The 19844-nt window shown below is 40.1% G+C and overlaps 1 protein-coding gene across 2 annotated transcripts in view; it reads right to left on the reverse strand.

Moving 5' to 3' along the window:
* si:dkey-9k7.3 (circularly permutated Ras protein 1) overlaps window positions 1-19844 on the reverse strand; it is a 77114-nt gene that overhangs the window by 14206 nt on the left and 43064 nt on the right. For both annotated transcript variants that reach the window (XM_059652013.1, XM_048545798.2), the window contains exons 9-14: window positions 11586-11675; window positions 10756-10907; window positions 8571-8652; window positions 5510-5634; window positions 4284-4368; window positions 952-1058 (exon numbers count right to left, since the gene is read on the reverse strand). In XM_059652013.1, the coding sequence (XP_059507996.1) occupies window positions 952-1058; window positions 4284-4368; window positions 5510-5634; window positions 8571-8652; window positions 10756-10907; window positions 11586-11675 (641 nt within the window). The remainder of the gene's footprint in view (window positions 1-951; window positions 1059-4283; window positions 4369-5509; window positions 5635-8570; window positions 8653-10755; window positions 10908-11585; window positions 11676-19844) is intronic.

Raw genomic sequence — 19844 nt, forward strand, 5'->3', positions numbered from 1 at the left:
AGAATGTACAAACTCCACAGACAGTCACCTGAGACCGGAATGAACCTGGCTTCCTGGTACTGTGACGCAGTAGTGCTAATGACCTGAGCCACTGATCCATCCCAGTGAGAAATGTTTGAGCCTTAAACTGCAGTGCTAAATTTTATAGCTCAGGTTTTACAGAAATAAGCACATGAAAATGTAAACAAGAGAATCGTTTTAAAAAATCAAAATATTTTCTTGCATGACAAACAGAGAATGTGGAAATTATCATTCAATTTAACAAGGGGAACTCTTTCACTCTCCATGGATGTTGTCTGACCTGCTGAAATTTCCAGCACTTTCTGTTTCTATTTCAGGTTTACAGCATCTGGAGTCTTTTCATTTTATAATCTCAGCATTAGTTTATGTGTCTAGCAAATACCGTAATCTCTTCAGCAAAAAAAATGAAATCAATTGGGTCAAGTGCATCTGTTTATACAGACTGATTGATTGATTTTATTGTTGGCAAGGAATAGGGACAATGTCAGAGCCTGGGGTGTTTATGGGTGATTGGCACAATGGTATTAAAGGTGAAAGGTTGCTAGCCAAGTCATGGAAATCTGATCCTGGAAATCAGATCCTGCTTGTGGCTTGCTGTACCAAATGATAGAGCCTTCAGCCATTAAGCACCCAGACTCTTTGCTAAATCTCTGTCCTTTGCCTGCTTTACTATAGCTGTTTCCATTATTAAAAGTCATTTCAAGATCTCTGTCATCTACTGTAGCTTCACGTCCCTTAACTCTTCCTCATTTTTATTTGGTTTTCTGCTCTCCCTTCTGTGAAATGTCATGCAATAGATCGCTGAATTAAAAGCATTGTATATCTCAGTCATTGTATATCTATGACTTTCAGTGAATTATGGGGAATTGTCTATTCTAGGGTGCTGATTTGTTATCTCCATATAGTAATGCCTCAGAAGGTTTCACTCACATTTGTTCAGGGACCACAAAGGTAACAGTGGCATTGGTTGCAATTACATCATCCTCCAGAGTGGCCTGAATCTCTTTTGGTAAATTAGTTGGATCAACAATATTGACCTGAAATGAGAAATGAAATCAGATAACAATGTAACACAAGAAGAAGGAAAAAAAGCAAAGAGAAGTGAGAACTGCAACCTAGTGTGCTTCACTGAATATTTTAAAACCTTAAAATCAACGGTATGTGTTCCTTAAAAAAAACCAGCAACAGGCAGGGTATCAAATCTTACTGTAATAACATAATTTAGGAGAATTGAGTTAAGGTTTGGTTAATTCTTTCATGTTCATACTTCACTGAATTCTGAGGGAAAAGGGCACAATGCAGACACTGGCAAAACCTGACTTCACATACCAACTGTTGTGGAAATGATCCAAGATCTTGGAGTGCAATGATGCAGGATGTCTGATGCAAGATAGAGGAGTCTCCTAGCACTGCCATGAGGAGTACAGGAATCAGTTGGAACTCTTGTGTTGCCAGAAAAATTGATCGACCATTTTCATTATGTAGTTCAGGGCCAGTAAAGACAAAGGAACACAACATGGCAGAATTCAGGAAGCCATACTTGCCTGTTCATTGGAGGAAACAGTTAGGTTTGATGGGTGTACGCATGCCCATGAAGATTGAACATCTCTAAACAGATGCTGGCAAAACTGAAATGATCTATTAACCATCTTTTAAGTGTGATTAAGATTGACCAACATAAAGGGCTCTTCAGTATTGGGATCTTCAATGGCTAATATTACTGGGATCACATCTCCTGGAGGTGGGTTAGTATAAGGTATAAGTTAAATTGATGGATAGATATTCCTTTAGATTTATCGATAAAATTCATTCCATCTACAAATTTAGAATGAACAAACATAAATCATCAAATGGTCACATGACTCCACAACATCCAACAAACAGTAGAATTTCCTTCATTAGTCTCTGCTGAAAGCTGGATAGTTTTTGGGTTGGAGATCCTGAACTGTTGGGGGACAGCAAGAGTGAATGGTATAACTACCTCCAGATGCCAAGCCCCAGGCTCTGAATTGCCCTGCATTCTCCTGCACTGATTGCCTCAGGACAACATATCTCATTCTCCACACATTGCTCTGTCTCCAGGCTTTTGCCCTCTTCTTGCTGGGGCACGAGGCTGAGACATTCGTATTGCCTCTGGACCTGCTGATGATGGTGTGTCTTCCACTGTTGGCCCTCAGTAGACAGAGCTGGAAAGACTGTTTGCAAGGTTGGAAAAGGAAAGTATGGCTGAAGGTGATTGAAGTGCCTGGCGGATGTAGTACCATCTAAAATGGCAGAAATGGTACTCTCTGAGAGAAGTCCTTGAACAATGATCTTTTGATATTCATAGCAGGAATCTCATCTGCCTGTCCATTTCAGATCTTATCACCGTATACTTGGCTCAATGACACCGGTGAGGTACAGACACAGTACAGAAACTGCACTGTTGGGAAAATAAGGAATTAATTGTTCAAATGGTTTTTAATGACCTCCCACCAGACCTATGGGCGTTCCCCTTTGACAAGGAACCTGCAAAGGGAAGAGGTTTAGATGATGCTAGGATCCCAAATTAACATCACTCTTTGGGAATGTTTCCAGCCTGCATTCATCAGAACCTGTCTCCACCTGTACAAAAGTAAAATGCTGTGGATGCTGGAAATCTGAAAGATAATTGACCCTAAATGTTAACTCTGTTTCTTTCCAGAGAAGCAACCAGACCTACTGGGCTTTTCCTGTCCTTATCTGATCTCCAATGGGACCATTCACCTAAAGATTATGAACTTTAACAGTAGGTCCTCCCATGCAGCTGACTGAGTTCCTGATGACTGGTTAGTCAGGTTTCATGTCTACATGTTCACATCTATGCGGTTCTTGCACTGAGTAAAACCAAATCGTCCAATCTGGTAGTACAAAATTTTTCACTTCTGACTGAAGTAACTTAAGAATTTGTGGCTACCTTTTAATCAGCCCTCCAGAATGAATAAAGAAGAGGTTATAATGGCAGCTTATCAAGCAGCTCCACGCTCTGTCCATCCATGAACATCAGAAGGGAGGTACTAGTTGCGAACAATCAAATGAAAGATGTTGGGTAGTTGCAGTATTAACATATTGGAACAAAGTCCTCTTTCTTGCTATGTCCAAAAATATCAGAATCAGTCATGAATTGAATGATTCACTGATATGGTACAAGCTTCCCATCACCAGAAATGTTATATATTTCTATCTGGTGCATAAAGTGAAGCACTTCCCTCACAACACTGTGAGAAAGAAGAGTGTCAGCTAAGAGGTGCTATAGGTTGTCACCATAACTCTGTATATGTGGCATCTTACAGGTCCTGTCCACCATCTACAGTGACACAAGTCAAGGATGTGATGGAATATCCCCCACTTGTCTGAATGAGTGCAGCTCCAACAGTACTCAAAAAGCTTGACACCATCAAGGACAAAACAGTTCACTTGGTTGGCATCACACCTACCACCTTCAGCCATTCACTCCCTTCACAATCACTGGTGAACAGTGATACACAACGGCAGCAGTCCACTCCATCCACAAGATGCACTACAGTAACCCGACAGCACCTTCCAAACCCATGACCACTAACACCTAGAAGAACAAAGGCAGCAAATGCTGAGGAACAACCACCTGCCAGCCTATCAGTTCTTTTTCCAAATGACACACCATCCTGACTTGCAACTGTATCCCTGTTCCATTCTCTGTTGATGCATCAAAATCACGGGACTCCCTCTATAAGAGTGCTATACCTGTACATAAGAGTGTTCCTGTACCTAAGAACTGCAGTGTTCAAGAGGCAGTTCATCACCACTTTTTTCAGGAGAAAGTTGGGATGGACAGTAAATACTGGCACCAGCCATTGACGCTCACATCCCATGAGTAAATAGGAAAAAGCTTTCTGGAGGAGGAAATCTGGTTAAATGCTTCTCCTTTCTTTGATAAGGAATTGTGTAGCATCCCAATTACTGTTGAGGTTGGAATCAGTTAATTCAACATAAGCTAGGAATTGAACCTATTTTCTAGTTTATGATTCAATGATGTACAATAACGACATTGTGCACTTCCTCGCTGAACCAACGCTAAAGTTTAAAATGCTAAGGATATATTTGCCTGAAACGAATGTCTAAAAATCATTAACCAGTTGACATTTTTCACTGCTGTCAAGAAATTCTTGAATGAGTTGTTTAATTAGCTTTTGGGACTCATTCTCCATTTTAAAGTGAAGCAATTGACAATATTATGACTTCCCCTCCTTTCTCTGTGATCTTACCCTTCCTCCTGTCTGATCTGCCAGTTTGCCGAGTTCTGCCAGTCGACAGTCCGTGCCTTCTATTGTCAGAACCGATACAATCACCCTGGAGCAAAGACAAAAAAATGACGCATTGCAGAACAGAACAATTCTGTGTCTTATCACTCTACTACCACATCTTTACAACTACGAATTTTACTTGGTTATAGATGGGACCTCAGCTTGCTTCATATTCAATAAATGTATATATTTATACCTGGAATTGGAATATTATTAGTAACATATTGCAATCGAAACCGGATATAGTGGTTACGTAACTCCAAGACTAGGTTTTGAAAACATAAATATTCTGGGAGGAGCAAAATGTGTATGCAGATCAGGAACTCCACACATTTGAAACCTTTGAATGAACGTAAACAAATACTACAATTACTTCAATGTAGTATGAGTACAGATAGAAGGAGGAAGGTGTGGAATGGTTTTGTTTGAGAGCACTGAAAGAATAAAAACAAAGGTTCAGACCAAATTGCAGAAGTGTTTGAATTCAGCTGAAAGCTGGGGGAAACTGAAGGTAAGGATTAGACAACAAGCTGTTTTGAGAGAAAAATATTCCCAGATATGGAAATTACCACCAACATTATTATCATCATCATCATCAGCAGCAGCAATCCCTCAAAGTAAGGAGGACACATACCATGGAGTACAGCTCAATACTTGCTAATGGAGAGATATGGGAATATTCAAGCCTAGGTAAGCTTTTGGTAGCTAGCTTCATCCAAACTGGGAGCTTAGATAGAATATGGACCAGCTGATCCATAATTACATGCCTTTTATACAACCCGAAATGAATGCCAATTATTTCTTAAGAAGGCAAAATATTGCGGATGTTGAAAATCTGAAACAAAAAAAGTGCTGGAGAAACTCATCAGGTTTATCAGCATTTGTTGCGAAAGAAAGTCATAATGGACTCAAAACATCTCCAGGGATGCTGCCAAACCTGCTGAGTTTCTCCAGCAATTTCTGTTTATGCTAATTATCTTTTGGTTGCATATGAGGCATGTAAAGCACAGAATTACTATTGTATTTACGTACAAAATGAGTTATTTCACAAAGGTTATTCATTTGCGTATAAAATGTTTTAAAGTATTTCTTCAACATGAAAACTACATAAATTGTGCTTTCCCCCATTTTAATTAAAATGTTTAACAATATTTAGAAATTGTGGAATGTAAGAGAAAACTGCTTACCCGCTTAAAGTGGCTTGCTCTCCTACATCAGTGTAAAACTGTCTGGAACACTCGTAGATGTCTTCCTCCACACTCTCCAGGTATCCGAGGCCTGTGTTTGCCCTCCCATCTGTGCAGATGATTACCTAAGTGAAATAGAATTCTCTGTGGATATTGAAATGTCCTTACAAGTGCAACACGTTAGTTGAGAACCTACCTTTCTGTTGGAGATACAGTACAGAGCACTTCTCCAATATCCCCATAATTGCTTGCAATCGCACTTGATGGCAGGTTAATAAACATGGTGTAGCAGTTTGATGTGAATGAGGAGACTTAGCTCTTCTTCATTCCTTACTACCAAGATAACTTGATGAATAAAGCACTGTGAATTTTGTAGTGAGGCCAAAGGACCCCACAATTTAATTCCAGATCTGTGTTGTCTTTAATGTCAGATATGATCTAGAACTATCTGGCATACCTTTAGTAGATTTGACGACATCAACCCTTCTTATTGGAAGTAGTCTAGCCTTTAGAAACCATGTGGAAAGGATGACCTCATAACAATCTAGGCAGGAAATAAGCTCAATCTTCTGAAACAGTAAATTAGTCTCTCCTACATTAACTAGTTACACTGAGATACATCAGATAGCTAGTATTTTTTGCTTCTTAGATACATGATTGTCTCTTGAGACACATCAGGCTCAATTTAAGAGTAAGTAGACATTACTACTTTAACTCCATGATGTTACCACCTAAAGCAACAACTTGGGAACCAATTAGGACACTTGGACGACTGGTTAGCACCTCCAGGAACAAATGTTTCTATTCCCACACCCAATGCCTATCATGACATTGGCAGCTTTCAGCAGAGCCAACCCATTATCACCTACTTATTGTCCTCATTATCAGCATTTCTTCTTCCCTGGCTTACTATCAACCATCCCCTTGTCTGCCCAACTTTCTTTCTCTCTCTGGGCTGCATCTCCGCCTATCCCACTCACTCCTCCCCAACTCCCAAATCCCTGACATCAGCATAAATGCCATCTTTTTCTAGCTACTATCAGTTCTCAAGAAGGATCACTGGACTCAAAACCTGAACTCTGCGTTCTTTCTGTAGCTGCTGCCAGACTTGTTCAGATTTTCTAGCAATTTCTGTTCTTGTTTCAGATTTTCAGCATCCACAGTTCATTGTTTTAACCTTATATCATGGTGTGCAGAGTTATCTTGTGAAATCAGTTAATCCTTTCAAGACTTAGCTGCCTTGTACAATATGCTGAGATGGCAAATTTCAGACTGCAACCAAGTCATTGTAATTGTCTTAGAGACAGTAAGGACTGCTGACGCTGGAATCAGAGATATCACAGTGTGGAGCTGGAGGAGCACAGCAGGTCAGGCAGCATCAGAGGAGTAGGAAAGGTGATGTCTTGCGTTGGGACCCTAATTCAGAAATGGTAATCATCTCTGTTTTTCCTGCTGTATATTGGTAACCACCAATTCTAGCTAGAAAGCCATTGATGCATAATGTTGAGTGAGGACGTGATTGAAGTAACACACACTACTGAATAATCTGCCAACCTTCAAACAACAAAATATCTTCATGTGGGCAAAGTACCAGTGATTACTCAGCACCCATGGAACTGTAGTATCCTAAAGAGAGAAAGTGAAAAACTTACTTTTAAATAGACTTATTTGTTGGTTGCCTCTACATACTTACCACTCCATTGTCACTCCAATGCGGCTTTTACCACATTTGAACAGGTTGTTTGGGTTGGGCAGAGGAGTGGGTACACTGCATTGGAGAGCATTAGATTTTGATTTGTACTTCCTTCAATTGTAAGAGTGGTATCAAGAAGTCAGAATGCAGAGGAATTACACAAGAATGAGTCCATGATACATTGCTGTGTAACAATGCTTAAACTAGAACATTCATTGATTAAGTTAATGTGACCAGTTTTATGAATGTCAGTGAGAGTGGAAAAAATCATCTTCCTGGGGCAAATATTCCACCGTCTTCCAGGTTAGAAGGATCCCGTCAAGGTTTTACTGGAGTCTTGTTGGCGTCCAAGTTCTCCAATTTTGCTCAAGTTTCCAATTAAATACAGTGGGCACCTTCTCTGCCATCACAAACAGTAGAGTTGTACTTTGAGATTGTCTGGATTGGAGTAGGATTAGGAGGTATCAAATTTTAATTTGACATAATTGCTGTGGGATAACTTTAGTTTTGTAGCTTCATTGGTAGCTTCTAGTGCTTATGACATATCTGATGAAGCACTACAATTACTAATACTTATTTTTAAAAATGATTAATGGAAGGTAAATGTAGTAAATGATTTTTTAAAATCAATGATAGAATTTATTTGGAACAACGTACACACTTGATAACTTTATTTAATCTCATTAGGTGTCCTGAAATCTGCAATGCTGGATACTCAAATAATTGTTTTGAAAGATGTTAAGTGCAAAAGTGGTGCATGGGAGCATGAGTTGGCATTAAGTTGGCATTTAATAGGCTACAGAGTTGGAGGGAATATATTGTGTGCTATCTGTGTTGGAGGGGGCTAGCTAGTCACGGTCTGAATCAGGAGTCATGGGGGTGGTTATAGGGGCGTTGGTTGGTATGGATGAAGGGTACACAGAGGAACATGAATTGGTATGAAGTGTACAAGGGGCCCCAGAAAGTGGATGGGGGCTGAGACATGAGTTAGCATGGGAAGTAGGTGAGATAGATGAGGGCTGATGTTTGTTCTCTTTGTTCTTGCGTGCTGCGATGAACTGACAGAGCAATGAGGCAGGCCCTTCACATTTCCTTCTTCCACAGGCAGCAGTCCTTTGAACATCTCTTCAGGAGCAGTGTAAAAGCTTGCACCCACACCTCCACCCACAGAACCAATATCCACAGCTCCGTTTAAAGGTCAGGTCTGTGCATGGTGGAATTGTTCTGACTCAACTTTTCCAACTCAGGAGTTCAGGTCATAGTATTCATGCTAACTTCTTGCAAAAACGAATCCCATTTTTTAGCTCTTTGCCTCAGCTCTGTTTCTGATCCACACTTACTTTAATTCTAAAATGTTACGTCACTCACCTTTGACCCAGGTTTCTTTGAGGCTATTGATACTGATATCAACGCAGCTGGTCCTAGGGCAGTTGCTCCTTGCTCTCGCATTCTGTCAAGAAAAGGGTATCAAGGTGATGCACAATTCTGTCCTGGACTGTGCTGAATTATCTAAATTTAATTTGGTGGAATTGCTGAAACGCTATTTGTCTAGGCAGACCAAAAGGAGTTTGTATGTTGCTGTTCACCCAACAGACCACTGTTGGACACTGTGTGCACATTAATTGAAGGCAACAGTGATATATTCTTTTTCTTTTTTGTGCAGTTTTGAGCTGTTAGAGAATGCTGTTAGTAAACACTGCAATGTTCAAGAGTAGACAATTCTAAGGAGTTGCTGTATTTGAGTTCTGCTGCTGATAGATATATTGATGGTTCCAAAAGATTAGATACATTTAGTTTTGCCTAGAAACGAGGATGTGGCTTATTGTAAGGTTTTCAATAGATCACTTAAAACACTTCAGTGCTCACTGAAGAGTAGTCCTGGATGACAGTTAATTGAATTTACAGCCTGTAGCAAGCTACATTCAGAAAAGATCTGGTTAGCTGGACTGCTCAAAAGGCAACTGAACTACATGGAGTCATGGTCTCTGTGAGAAGTTAAGAGCAGATGGATAGCCCTGTCTTGTCAGAAATCATTTTGAAGTTGTAGGAGTTAGTGGGCTATTGAGTGTTTGTGATAAGACTCCAGAAAAACCTGGGGAGGCTTAGAAAAAGCCACGTGCCAGTAATATTTCGGTGAATCTGTGAGCAAAGGTGAAGGAAACCTACAAGCAGTATCTGCTTTGTGCAGTTGAGCTAGAGTAGATCACAGGAAGCAAACCTAGGGGAAGTACTGGCTGGGTGCAGCTCACTGTAAAAAAACTGAAGTTGTGCCGATGAATAAGTACTGAAGCAGTTTCCACGAATCCAGGGGAGCACAATCTGAGAAAAGGAAGGTTCATCACTAGAACTTGAGTAGTTAGTGAAGCATCCTATGATGGAATGGTGTTTGAGGGAGGTTCAAGACCAGGTCGTCAAAAGTGAATCATTGTAATCTCTTATGAATTTTAAACCAGATATAAGGACTGACAGTTCACTAATGTCTGGCAATAAATGCTGAAAAATCAGTAGGATTGGTCTTAATATGTGATTTGATGTATTCTATGGGCTGTTCAACCATGTGTAAACCATTTTTGCCTCGTGTTAAGATTGGATGTTAGAATATAAGTCATATCGATCTTTGTTAAGTCTAAACCATTTTTTGTCAATAATACTTGTACGTTTATTTCAGCAAGTTTTATTTGTAATAAACATTACTTCTTTGTTGACTGAAGAAGCCTGGCTGATTTCTTCTTGGTACTAACCCAGATACAGTCTAAAACCTATATAATTAGCTGTGTAAATACCCTGGTTAAACTTAAAATTTGTTGTGAACACTAAAGGACCGGGACTAGAAAGGAGTCAGTGTAACTCTCTAAATTTGGTCATAAGGAAGAGAAAAATTGTATGGCCTTCTCAGATCATCAGCTGGCCTGCTGATGCTTACAATCTTGGCAGTCAGTTCATGAGGCTGGATCCCAGGACGATCAGTCACTTGAATAAAGGATAGCAATTAGTTGAGATCAAACAAAACAAAGTAACATGAAAGGGATGAGATTAGTAGGCTCTAAGAGCAAGAATAGACTGTTTGACTGACTAATGTTCTAGCTCTAGTATTTAAATATTGTTAGCCCACTACTCAGCTGTAAATGAATGTTCTTAACATTCGCACCTGTACAAATCAGTCTGGTAAATAATTCCACATACTGATCAACCTTTGTGTGAACAAGATCTTTTTGCACTTTTTCTACTTCTTAGTAATGAATGAGCTCTAGTGCTGCTAATCTGCCTGATTTTGAAATAAAGAAAGGAATGAAGAGGCCTGAAGCTAAGTCCTGACAAAGGTGAATGATGAAGCATTCTACATATTCTTTCATTGCTCGCATTTTCTTGAAAATAATTTAGGTAATGTGCTTCCTGAGAATGTGAATGGTGACCCCTACACTTCATTTTCAGTTCTGGTTATAGGAAAATATTTCAGTGCATCCATGTCTGGCAGGATGTGTACCGTTTATTTTGCCCAGGCCAACTGTATTAAAACAATTTTTGAAACAATTATTTAAAACTCATTACTTACTCATGGACCCTGTAATTTAGTGCATGTAGGCTTTCTGCAATACATCGTGGGGCAGGAAACTCTCTCCCTCTCTCCTTTAGATAGTCAGAATCCAATAACTGATAATCACGCAGTCTTGTAGGCTCACTGAGACCATCCCCATAGACTGTTACCTGGAGAGACAAAGGGATATAGCTCCAGTAAGAAACAAGGATTTTGCTGAATTGTTTGAACCCAGTGTAAATTGTCCATGCACCCAGAATGAATCAATCACCACTGGGGGTTTCTGCCAAATGGTTTCTTAATATAGGCTCTCGAGGAGGCTTTAAGAATTAAGCTGGATCATTGGGCACATGGAGACCAATTAGAACATTAAAGGGTGTCACAGCAATCATCACTTTGGGATGTAGGACAATTGCCTCAATCACGGGATTTTTTTGTTGCCCTGTTAATTGTAAACATCAGAATGAAATTATTGATATCTCGCAGGCCAAAAGATTGGACAGGAAATTGTCAGTTTTTTGTTCAAATTGCAGCCTCAACTTTCAACATATTGCATATCTCTTTCTAAAATACTTGGAAGGTAGATCAGAGCTGATACTTTCTATGTAATGGCACAACCCTTAATTGTATCATTGATGTCTGGGAAGAACTGTTAACAAGAACAACAATTGCTAAGGCCTGGAGGCGAGAGATAGATTTTCAAACTCTTAAAATGGAGAGGCGTCCTGGTATACCCCCTCACCCAAAAAGCTAGACAATCAAGTATACAAGCCATCAATCTAATATTTCCACATATCAGTTTATCTACCCAATGTATCATCTACAATATTTCCTAAATAGCACTATACCTCATCATTAAATGTAACCAAGGCGACTCGCTTTTGAGGACAGGTCTGAGTCATGAGACTCAAAGATTTCAAGATAGCTTCTTGAACACTCTGTAGAAAAGACAATTGTAGTTAGTTTAACTGATGAAGCACGACAGACTCTACATTAGGCTATGTCCAACTATAAGTTCTGTATTATTAAAGTGAAGCCACAATGAGAATTCATGACTATCACAATGTCTCAGGGAGAATTTTCCATTAGGTTTATTTCATGTTGCAGGATGAATTATACCCCAAATTCTTTTTTTGTTGTAACAAAACACTCACCATCTCTACATTGATGAAAGACATTAATTTCAAAATTGGTTACATCATTGCATGACCACGTCACTAAATTTCTAAACATCATTTATCACCATAAAAACACAAACACAATACAAGTAGGTACTGAACTGAATGTATAGTTCAAGGTATATAGTGGTGCTGATGTGATTTTGCCTTCGACAGGATATTTTACACGATGGAGCAATGCTTATTTTATCTCCTGTAACAAAAGGATCTAGATGTGGATAACATGGAATTGAAGAATCCAACAGACATTTATTACAACTGGCCATTACGTACAAACTTCATGTCCAAGTTTCTGCTTGTCAAACAGTGGTTACTTGAGTGTAGATGAGAGTTACACATGGAGATCATTGGAATTCCAACTGTTGCAGTTCCCAAGGAATTGCTCAAGAAATTGAATTTTTCACTGGGTAATTCCCCCACATCTGGACCCTCTGAAAGTCTCCCTTTAAATTGGAGATTTTGAAGGGTTCCAATAAAATTAAATAAAACAGCTACCCAGGAAAAGTTAGACTATTAAACACAATGTCTAACTCTTGTGTAACTAATCTACTAACCCCATATGTATCTCATAAACCCACAACTATACCACCCCTAAACCTCTTATGTTCCCAGACACCTGAAAATTCCCAGGGCCTGATATCTTCCTGTGTCTCATACCTCCCTCACACTCAACCCTGAAACCCCCTTGCCACCACCATTGGACTCAACTACCTTTGACCTGTCTGTTGGACTGGACTGGACTGCACCTGACCTGACCATCCTATGCCACTGGACACATCTACCATTCCCTTCTTCGCACTGAACCAGTATTTCATTACCTCCTCACTCATCGTGTATCATTTTTAATCTTTGAAGAAAAATGTCCTGTGTCTTATAAAGGTTAGACAATTGATTACTGACATGGTTGCTTGCATTTGTCTTCCAAGTTATGCAGTGTCTGGTAATTCCTTTTCCACATGTCTTGAACAAAAGTGCAGGAATATAATGTGAACATCTTGCTTTGCAGCTTGACACTTAAAAATCATTGATTTGATTGAACATAGCATACGTTCTGCAGGCTATTTGGGTGTGGAAAATGGGGCAACAACATGATATGATACACTTTCCGCTCAGAACACACATCTTAAAGGGGGTTTACCAGTGAACTACAGTCCATTGTCAGACCCTACTCACCCTGGGTTACTCAATAAACTGAAAATATGGAGTTAGTGATGGTCACACTCATTGGGTTGCTAAGTTGTTGAACAATGGGAAATTTAGCAAGATTTTCCATCATAGCAGTGTAATCTTCTCTGTGCATTGTGAAAAATCTGTAGCTACTTTCTTCCAAGGGATGGATTGAACATTGTGTGGATGTATGAGCCCTCTCCGGTGCTGAAACTGATACAGTTAACTTGCCTCACATGCATTCATGAGTTGTTAGATACTCTGATAGTATAGAATGCTGGGCATCTTGTGCGACAATACCCATGTATCTCAAATGTGACATGGACATAATATCTTAGCAGAATGCCTTCAGTATTAGGACTTGTTTACATTTCAAAATGGCATGATATACTGAGGTCACCTCTCAATGGTCAAAATGATCAAATCTTCTGCAATTTATTTCTCACCTAGTTGACTCTGAACTTCAATGTGTTGCTGGTTGTGCAACTTCTTAACACTTACTGCTAGTGTTGTGGCACTGTACTGACCTATATTTTATTCTAAGGCCTGGCTTGACCTTTGCAACCACATTTCTTGCACAGTATACCAAATATCCTTTGGTGTCACATGCTTTACAGATTGGATAGGTGCAATAGACAGCTTCACTTACAGATTCTGTTGGCTTGGTACACTTTGTCGTATTACAATAGTGTTGGCTGAATCTAAAGCATGTAATTATTACTGGCCTACTGCCAATTTAGAGGAAGAAAGTGCTGGAAGTAACTGAGGTCTGGACATGGATAAGATTTTTTAATCAGCTGTGCTTTCAACCCTATTAAAACTGCCTTTTTAAAAAAAAATGTACAAGCAGCATCTTAGATTTTTTTTAAACACATGGAGAGAGACAGAGATTCAGTTACACGTCCATAGCTTTTAGTTTTGCCATTATTTGTAATTTTTGCCTTATTTAAAACTAAAAGGACTGTCTTAGAAATGTATATTATCTTGAAAGAACTTATTGCAATCAAAATGTACCTGGGTCTCCCTTCTTACTGTTCAGTGTCTAATCAATAGATTTGTACAGCATTCTGTATTCACAGAAAATGAGACTGCTGATTGTCCAAATTTATTCATGTGTAAAGCTGCTCTCTGGTTGGTCTTCAATTAGTTTTCCAAGATATTTTCTACCACCAAGATATTGGAACATTTCTAATAAACAGCCACTACTGCTAACAATGATGCAATCTTTTTCATCCAGCAGGGTACTTTACATAATGCAATGATCCTTATGTTATCTCCGACACATGAGAAACTTAATATGGATATCGTGGTATTGAAGAGTCCAACAGGCTATTTTTACAATTGGCTGTTACGTGCAAATATTAGAATAGCCGACTTCCATGTCTGGGCTAACGTTAAGCTATTATACAACAAGTGAGCAACATGCTTCCAGTAACATAGAACATAGAAAAGTACAGCACAGTACAGGCCTTTTGGCCCACGATGTTGTGCAGTGGAATAATCCTAATCCAAAAATAAAATAACCTAACCTACATTCCCCTCAATTCACTGCTGTCCATGTGCATGTCCAGCAGTCGCTTAAATGTCAATAATGACTCCGCTTCCACGACTACCATGCGGTCACAACTCTCTGGGTGAAGAACCTCCCTCTGACGTCTCTTCTATACCTTCCTCCTAACACCTTAAAACTATGACCCCTCGTGGCAGTCAATCCTGCCCTGGGGAAAAGTCTCTGGCTATCGACTCTATCCATGCCTCTCATTACCTTGTACACCTCGATCAGGTCACCTCTCTTCCTACTTCTCTCCAGAGAGAAAAGTCCAAGCTCAGTCAACCTCTCCTTGTAAGACGAGCCCTCCAGCCCAGGCAGCATCCTGGTAAACCTCCTTTGCACTGTCTCCAAAGCCTCCACATCTTTCCTATAATAGGGCAACCAGAACTGGACACAATATTCCAAGTGTGGTCTCTCACCAGGGTTTTGTAGAGCTGCAGCATAACCTCGCGGCTCTTAAACTCGATCCCTCTGTTAATGAAAGCCAAAACACCATATGCTTTCTTAACAACCTTATCCAACTGAACGGCAACTTTGAGGGAGCTATGCACTTGAACACCAAGATCCCGCTGTTCCTCCACACTGCCAAGAATCCTGCCTTTAATCCTATATTCAGCATTTAAGTTCGACCTTCCAAAATGTATCACTTCGCATTTATCCAGGTCGAACTCCATCTGCCATTTCTCAGCCCAGCTCTGCATTCTGTCAATGTCTCGCTGAAGCCTGCAATAGCCCTCGATACTATCAACGGCACCTCCATACTTTGTGTCATCAGCAAACATACTAACCCACCCCTCAACCTCCACATCCAAGTCATTTATAAAAACTACAAAGAGCGGAGGCCCAAGAACAGAGCCCTGCGGGACACCACTCAGCACTGATCTCCAGGCAGAATACTTACCATCTACAACCACTCTCTGCCTCCTGTCAGCCAACCAATTCTGAATCTAGACAGCCAAATCACCCTGTACCCCATACCTCCTGACTTTATGAATGAGCCTGCCGTGGGGAACCTTATCAAATGCCTTGCTAAAGTCCATGTACACCACATCCACTGCTCGACCCTCGTCAACCTGTCTCATGACTTCCTCAAAGAGCTCAATAAGATTTGTAAGGCATGACCTGCCCCTCACAAAGCCATGCTGACTCCCTTTAATCACGCTATGCTTTTCCAAATAGTCATAAATCCTAGCCCTCAGAATTCTTTGCAAAACCTTGCTGACCACAGATGTAAGACTCTCTGGTCTGTAATTTCCAGGGATTTCCCTATTCCCTTTCTTGAAAAGAGGAACAACATTTGCCTCCCTCCAATCTTCCGGTACGACTCCCGTGGAGAGTGAGGAAGCAAAGATCTTCGCCAGCAGCTTAGCAACCTTCCTTCTCGCTTCCCGGAGCAACCTAGGATAAATCTGGTCTGGCCCTGGGGACTTATCAATCTTAATGTTTGCCAAAATTCCCAGCACATCAACTTACTCAATCTTGATCTGTTCAAGCCTGTTTTCCTGCTCCAAAGTTCTCATTCACAACAAGGTCCCTTTCCTTAGTGAAAACTGAAGCAAAAAGCTCATTTAGGGCTTCCCCTAAACATGTCATGCTTCAAGTGATCTGGGGTAAGGTGGGATATGACTTTTTTACCTTCAGATCATATGCTATGATACAGTGATAATGTCAGCATGTCCATTAAAGGTACACTAATATACTGACCATGCTAGTCTTAGCGATGCTGTAAATGAATGTGGTTTGCAGTGGGCTGAATAGGTTTGAATAGTAAAGTAATCAGGATGGGCATCAATGTTTCTGATTTACATTAAGGATTAGAGAAAGTACTCATATTCAGGGTATGAAGTAATTGGACAGATTTATGGTTGTGTGGTTTTCAAAAGCACAACAGCTAATTTTAATTTACTGAAAAAATGAAACAGCTACTGTTCATTCTCTAGATAATGGGAACTGCAGATGCTGTAGAATCCAAGATAACGAAGTGTGGGGCTGGATGAACATAGCAGCCAAGCAGCATCTTAGGAGCACAAAAGCTGATGTTTTGGGCCTAGACCCTTCATCAGAAACTGTTTCTGATGAAGGGTCTAGGCCCGAAACGTCAGCTTTTGTGCTCCTAAGATGCTACTTGGCCTGCTGTGTTTATCCAGCCTCACACTTCGTTATCACTGTTCATTCTCTAACTCTCTTGATTTCCTTTTTTACTGACTTTAATAGAAAAGTGAATTGAGTATCGTGTAATTTGGATAGCTGTTTTAATATCGCCTGTTATATACCAATATGCAAAACTAATATGAACCTCATGGACTTGCTGATTTGAATACTCATTACTGTGGAATCCACATGTAAACACTAGTTGAAAAAAGAACTGAAACCTATTAGTAACAAGGAAGAAAGTGATCAAATCTTGTTTTACATTGTTATTTTCATATGGATTTTGAGAAAGAAGATGCCTAGATCTCCCATTGCTTTATCCTCCCCAACCTGACTTCTACACAAATGCCCAATGGACATCTGGACTTGGATGTGAATAGTCTTGATGATGAATCTTTATCATCATCGTTACTTTGTTTTGACTGTGTAAAGGAAATGTCTCTGACTAGACACTCATGGATCACTAAACAGTCTGTAGAACATATGTAAAGGGTGTCAATGGGAGATTGAAACAAGTTTTAAAGATCCAAAGATTATTCCACTTCATTCTAGCTGTTCTCCAATTCTTCTGAAAACTTTCCTGGTTGGGAACAGTTTAATTATAATGCATTTAACATCATCCTGATGTGGCTTTGAAGGTGAGGGGGGGCATTTTATTTGATGGGTGGGGGGAGGGTAGCACGTGAAGACCTGCTCCTTACCACCTCTGGCCAATTATGGTCCCATCACCATGTGAATTCAACTGGCACCAGATTGCGTAAACACCTCCAGGGTTGCCTGACAAGCTAACTGTTGTTGGGTTTGCTCGTGAGCTTTTGAGAGCAGCTGCTTGTTCAAAGGCACTCAGTTCCTAATTGAGAGACTTGGCATGTTGTACCAGAGGGATAGTGGCTGTGGTTTGCTAAGAACCACCTGCACGCTTTCCTCCAATCCTTCTGTCCCCCATCCATTGGCCTCTTTTAACTTTGGCCTTGGGTTCATTGGCAATTCAGGGCCTCTTGTGAGTGCATTGCCTGCAGTTGTATCCAATCCTGGTGACACTCTCTGCCATTGAGTTTTTCTGGCCTCTAATTGGCCAGGAGCTGTCTGGGGTGGGTGGGATTTCCTGCTTGAATACAGACAGGAATTTCCCAATGGAGACAACATGTTGCTCTTGCCGGTCTCCACCGGCAGGTGAAAACTCCATTTCCTGGATTAAATTCTGCCCAGTCCTATCAGCAACATGCTTGTCAGATACAAGTTTGGACAATGAGTACAGGGCCAATAGGGTTTGATAATGGATGGAGTGAGCTTTCTTCTGTTATTGGATTATTAACCAAAACCCACTCATACACTTAGAACCAGCAGATACTCTAACTGATTCATCCCTTGCCCAGCCAACTGATGGGCATCAGATGATGCAGTAGGGAACTGGGTTTGAATTCAGCATCTTTCGATATCTCAGCGCAATGTGTAACAGTTGGCACAGCTACCTGGAAAGTCTTTTTTGACTGAAACCAAAACCCAGAAAATTTCCAGTTCAATTTCCATGATTGAGATGACAGTGTACTTCTTAAGAAGTATCTGAGATCCCCTAGCTGTCCTACAACAAAAATAATTCTTTTACTCAGCCTCAAACACTGTGGTTTTCAATTTATCAGAAACAATTTTTAAGTATCTGTTCAGCCAACACAATATTATTTCTAAATATGCCAATTAGTGCAATGAAACTTGCATTTAGTCCCTGCTTTATGTTTCACTTTCAGCAACATTTCTTTCAGATAGTACCTGATGATGAGAAAGCAGTTTCAATGTTTGTTTAGAATAAAAACCGAAAGAACTGAGGATGCTGTAAATCAGGAACAAAAACAGAAGTCGCTGAAAAAGCTCAGCAAGTCTGGCAGCATCTGTGAAGAAAAAGTCAGAGTGAACGTTTTGTGTCCAAAGGTTCACTGGACCCAAAACATTAACTCCGAATTTTTCATGCGCACTTCAGTTTTGTTCAGTGTTTCTCTATTGCTTTCAGTTTATCCCTTCTGTAAGTTACCATGGCTACAGCAAAAGACACAGGAACGACATCTGAACCCAGATAAATTAAAGTCCAGAGATTTCCTTTCACTTTCTGAGAAGGCCTAATTTGTTCTGGAAATTCTGCCCGTGCAAAGATATAGCTATGACCATGGAGGTATTTCCAAAGGTTCAGAGTGAAATAACTCCATAGATGCTAATGTTCTATCACTAGGGCTCCCCGATTGGACCAGATTAACAGTCCCCATCAGGGAACTGATATTCTATGATGCCCAGCTGGCTAACCTCTTTACAATCACTACTCAAGAGTTGTCCTATCCTGGGATTGGGATCAGCAGGAGGCTGTATTAACAGGCCAGCTGAATGGCAGTAGGAATGTTCACCTGGAGGTCATATGTTTAGGCCTACCCCGCAACGATTTCTCAGGGCCATTCTCTCTTACTTAGATCTTGATTACAAAATGGGTGACTCACACTAGCATTTCTTGAGTGATTTTCCTGTGGCACTTCTTCTAACTGCTTTCTAGTGAAAATTTCACTTTAAGTGTAACACTCTGCACCCAACAGATACAGGACCACTCCAGGTACAAGTGTATTTAGATAAGGTTTACCAACTAGAGTAGAAATTCAGAGATTCGACGCACAAAATGGTTCCTAATCCAGTGCTCCTCCTTCAGAGAGATATCAATGAAAACACTTTTTAAAAAATAGCAATAACAATGGTCATGTTTAAAGAGATGCTACGCAAAATTGCTCATTAAAAAAGGTATATATTTTTTATAACATGTCACTGATGGTGAAACTCTTAAAAACAAGAGGGTCTTCCAAGTATGACCACATTGAAATGAGGTGATGAATCAAATAGAGAGCTGAGTAAACATTTTTAGGAGCTTGTTAATTAAAGTAAGAAATTTGAAGAATGGAAAATAAGCACTCATCTTAACAACAAACTGGTTTTTAAATAATTGATAATATTTAAAGCCTATTTCAGAGGTTTATATAAGATTGAATTTAAAACATATGTATCTCGCTCGACTGAAAGAAGTGATTAGT

Source organism: Stegostoma tigrinum, chromosome 17 (assembly GCF_030684315.1).
Source record: "Stegostoma tigrinum isolate sSteTig4 chromosome 17, sSteTig4.hap1, whole genome shotgun sequence".
In the NCBI taxonomy this organism is placed as follows: domain Eukaryota; kingdom Metazoa; phylum Chordata; class Chondrichthyes; order Orectolobiformes; family Stegostomatidae; genus Stegostoma; species Stegostoma tigrinum.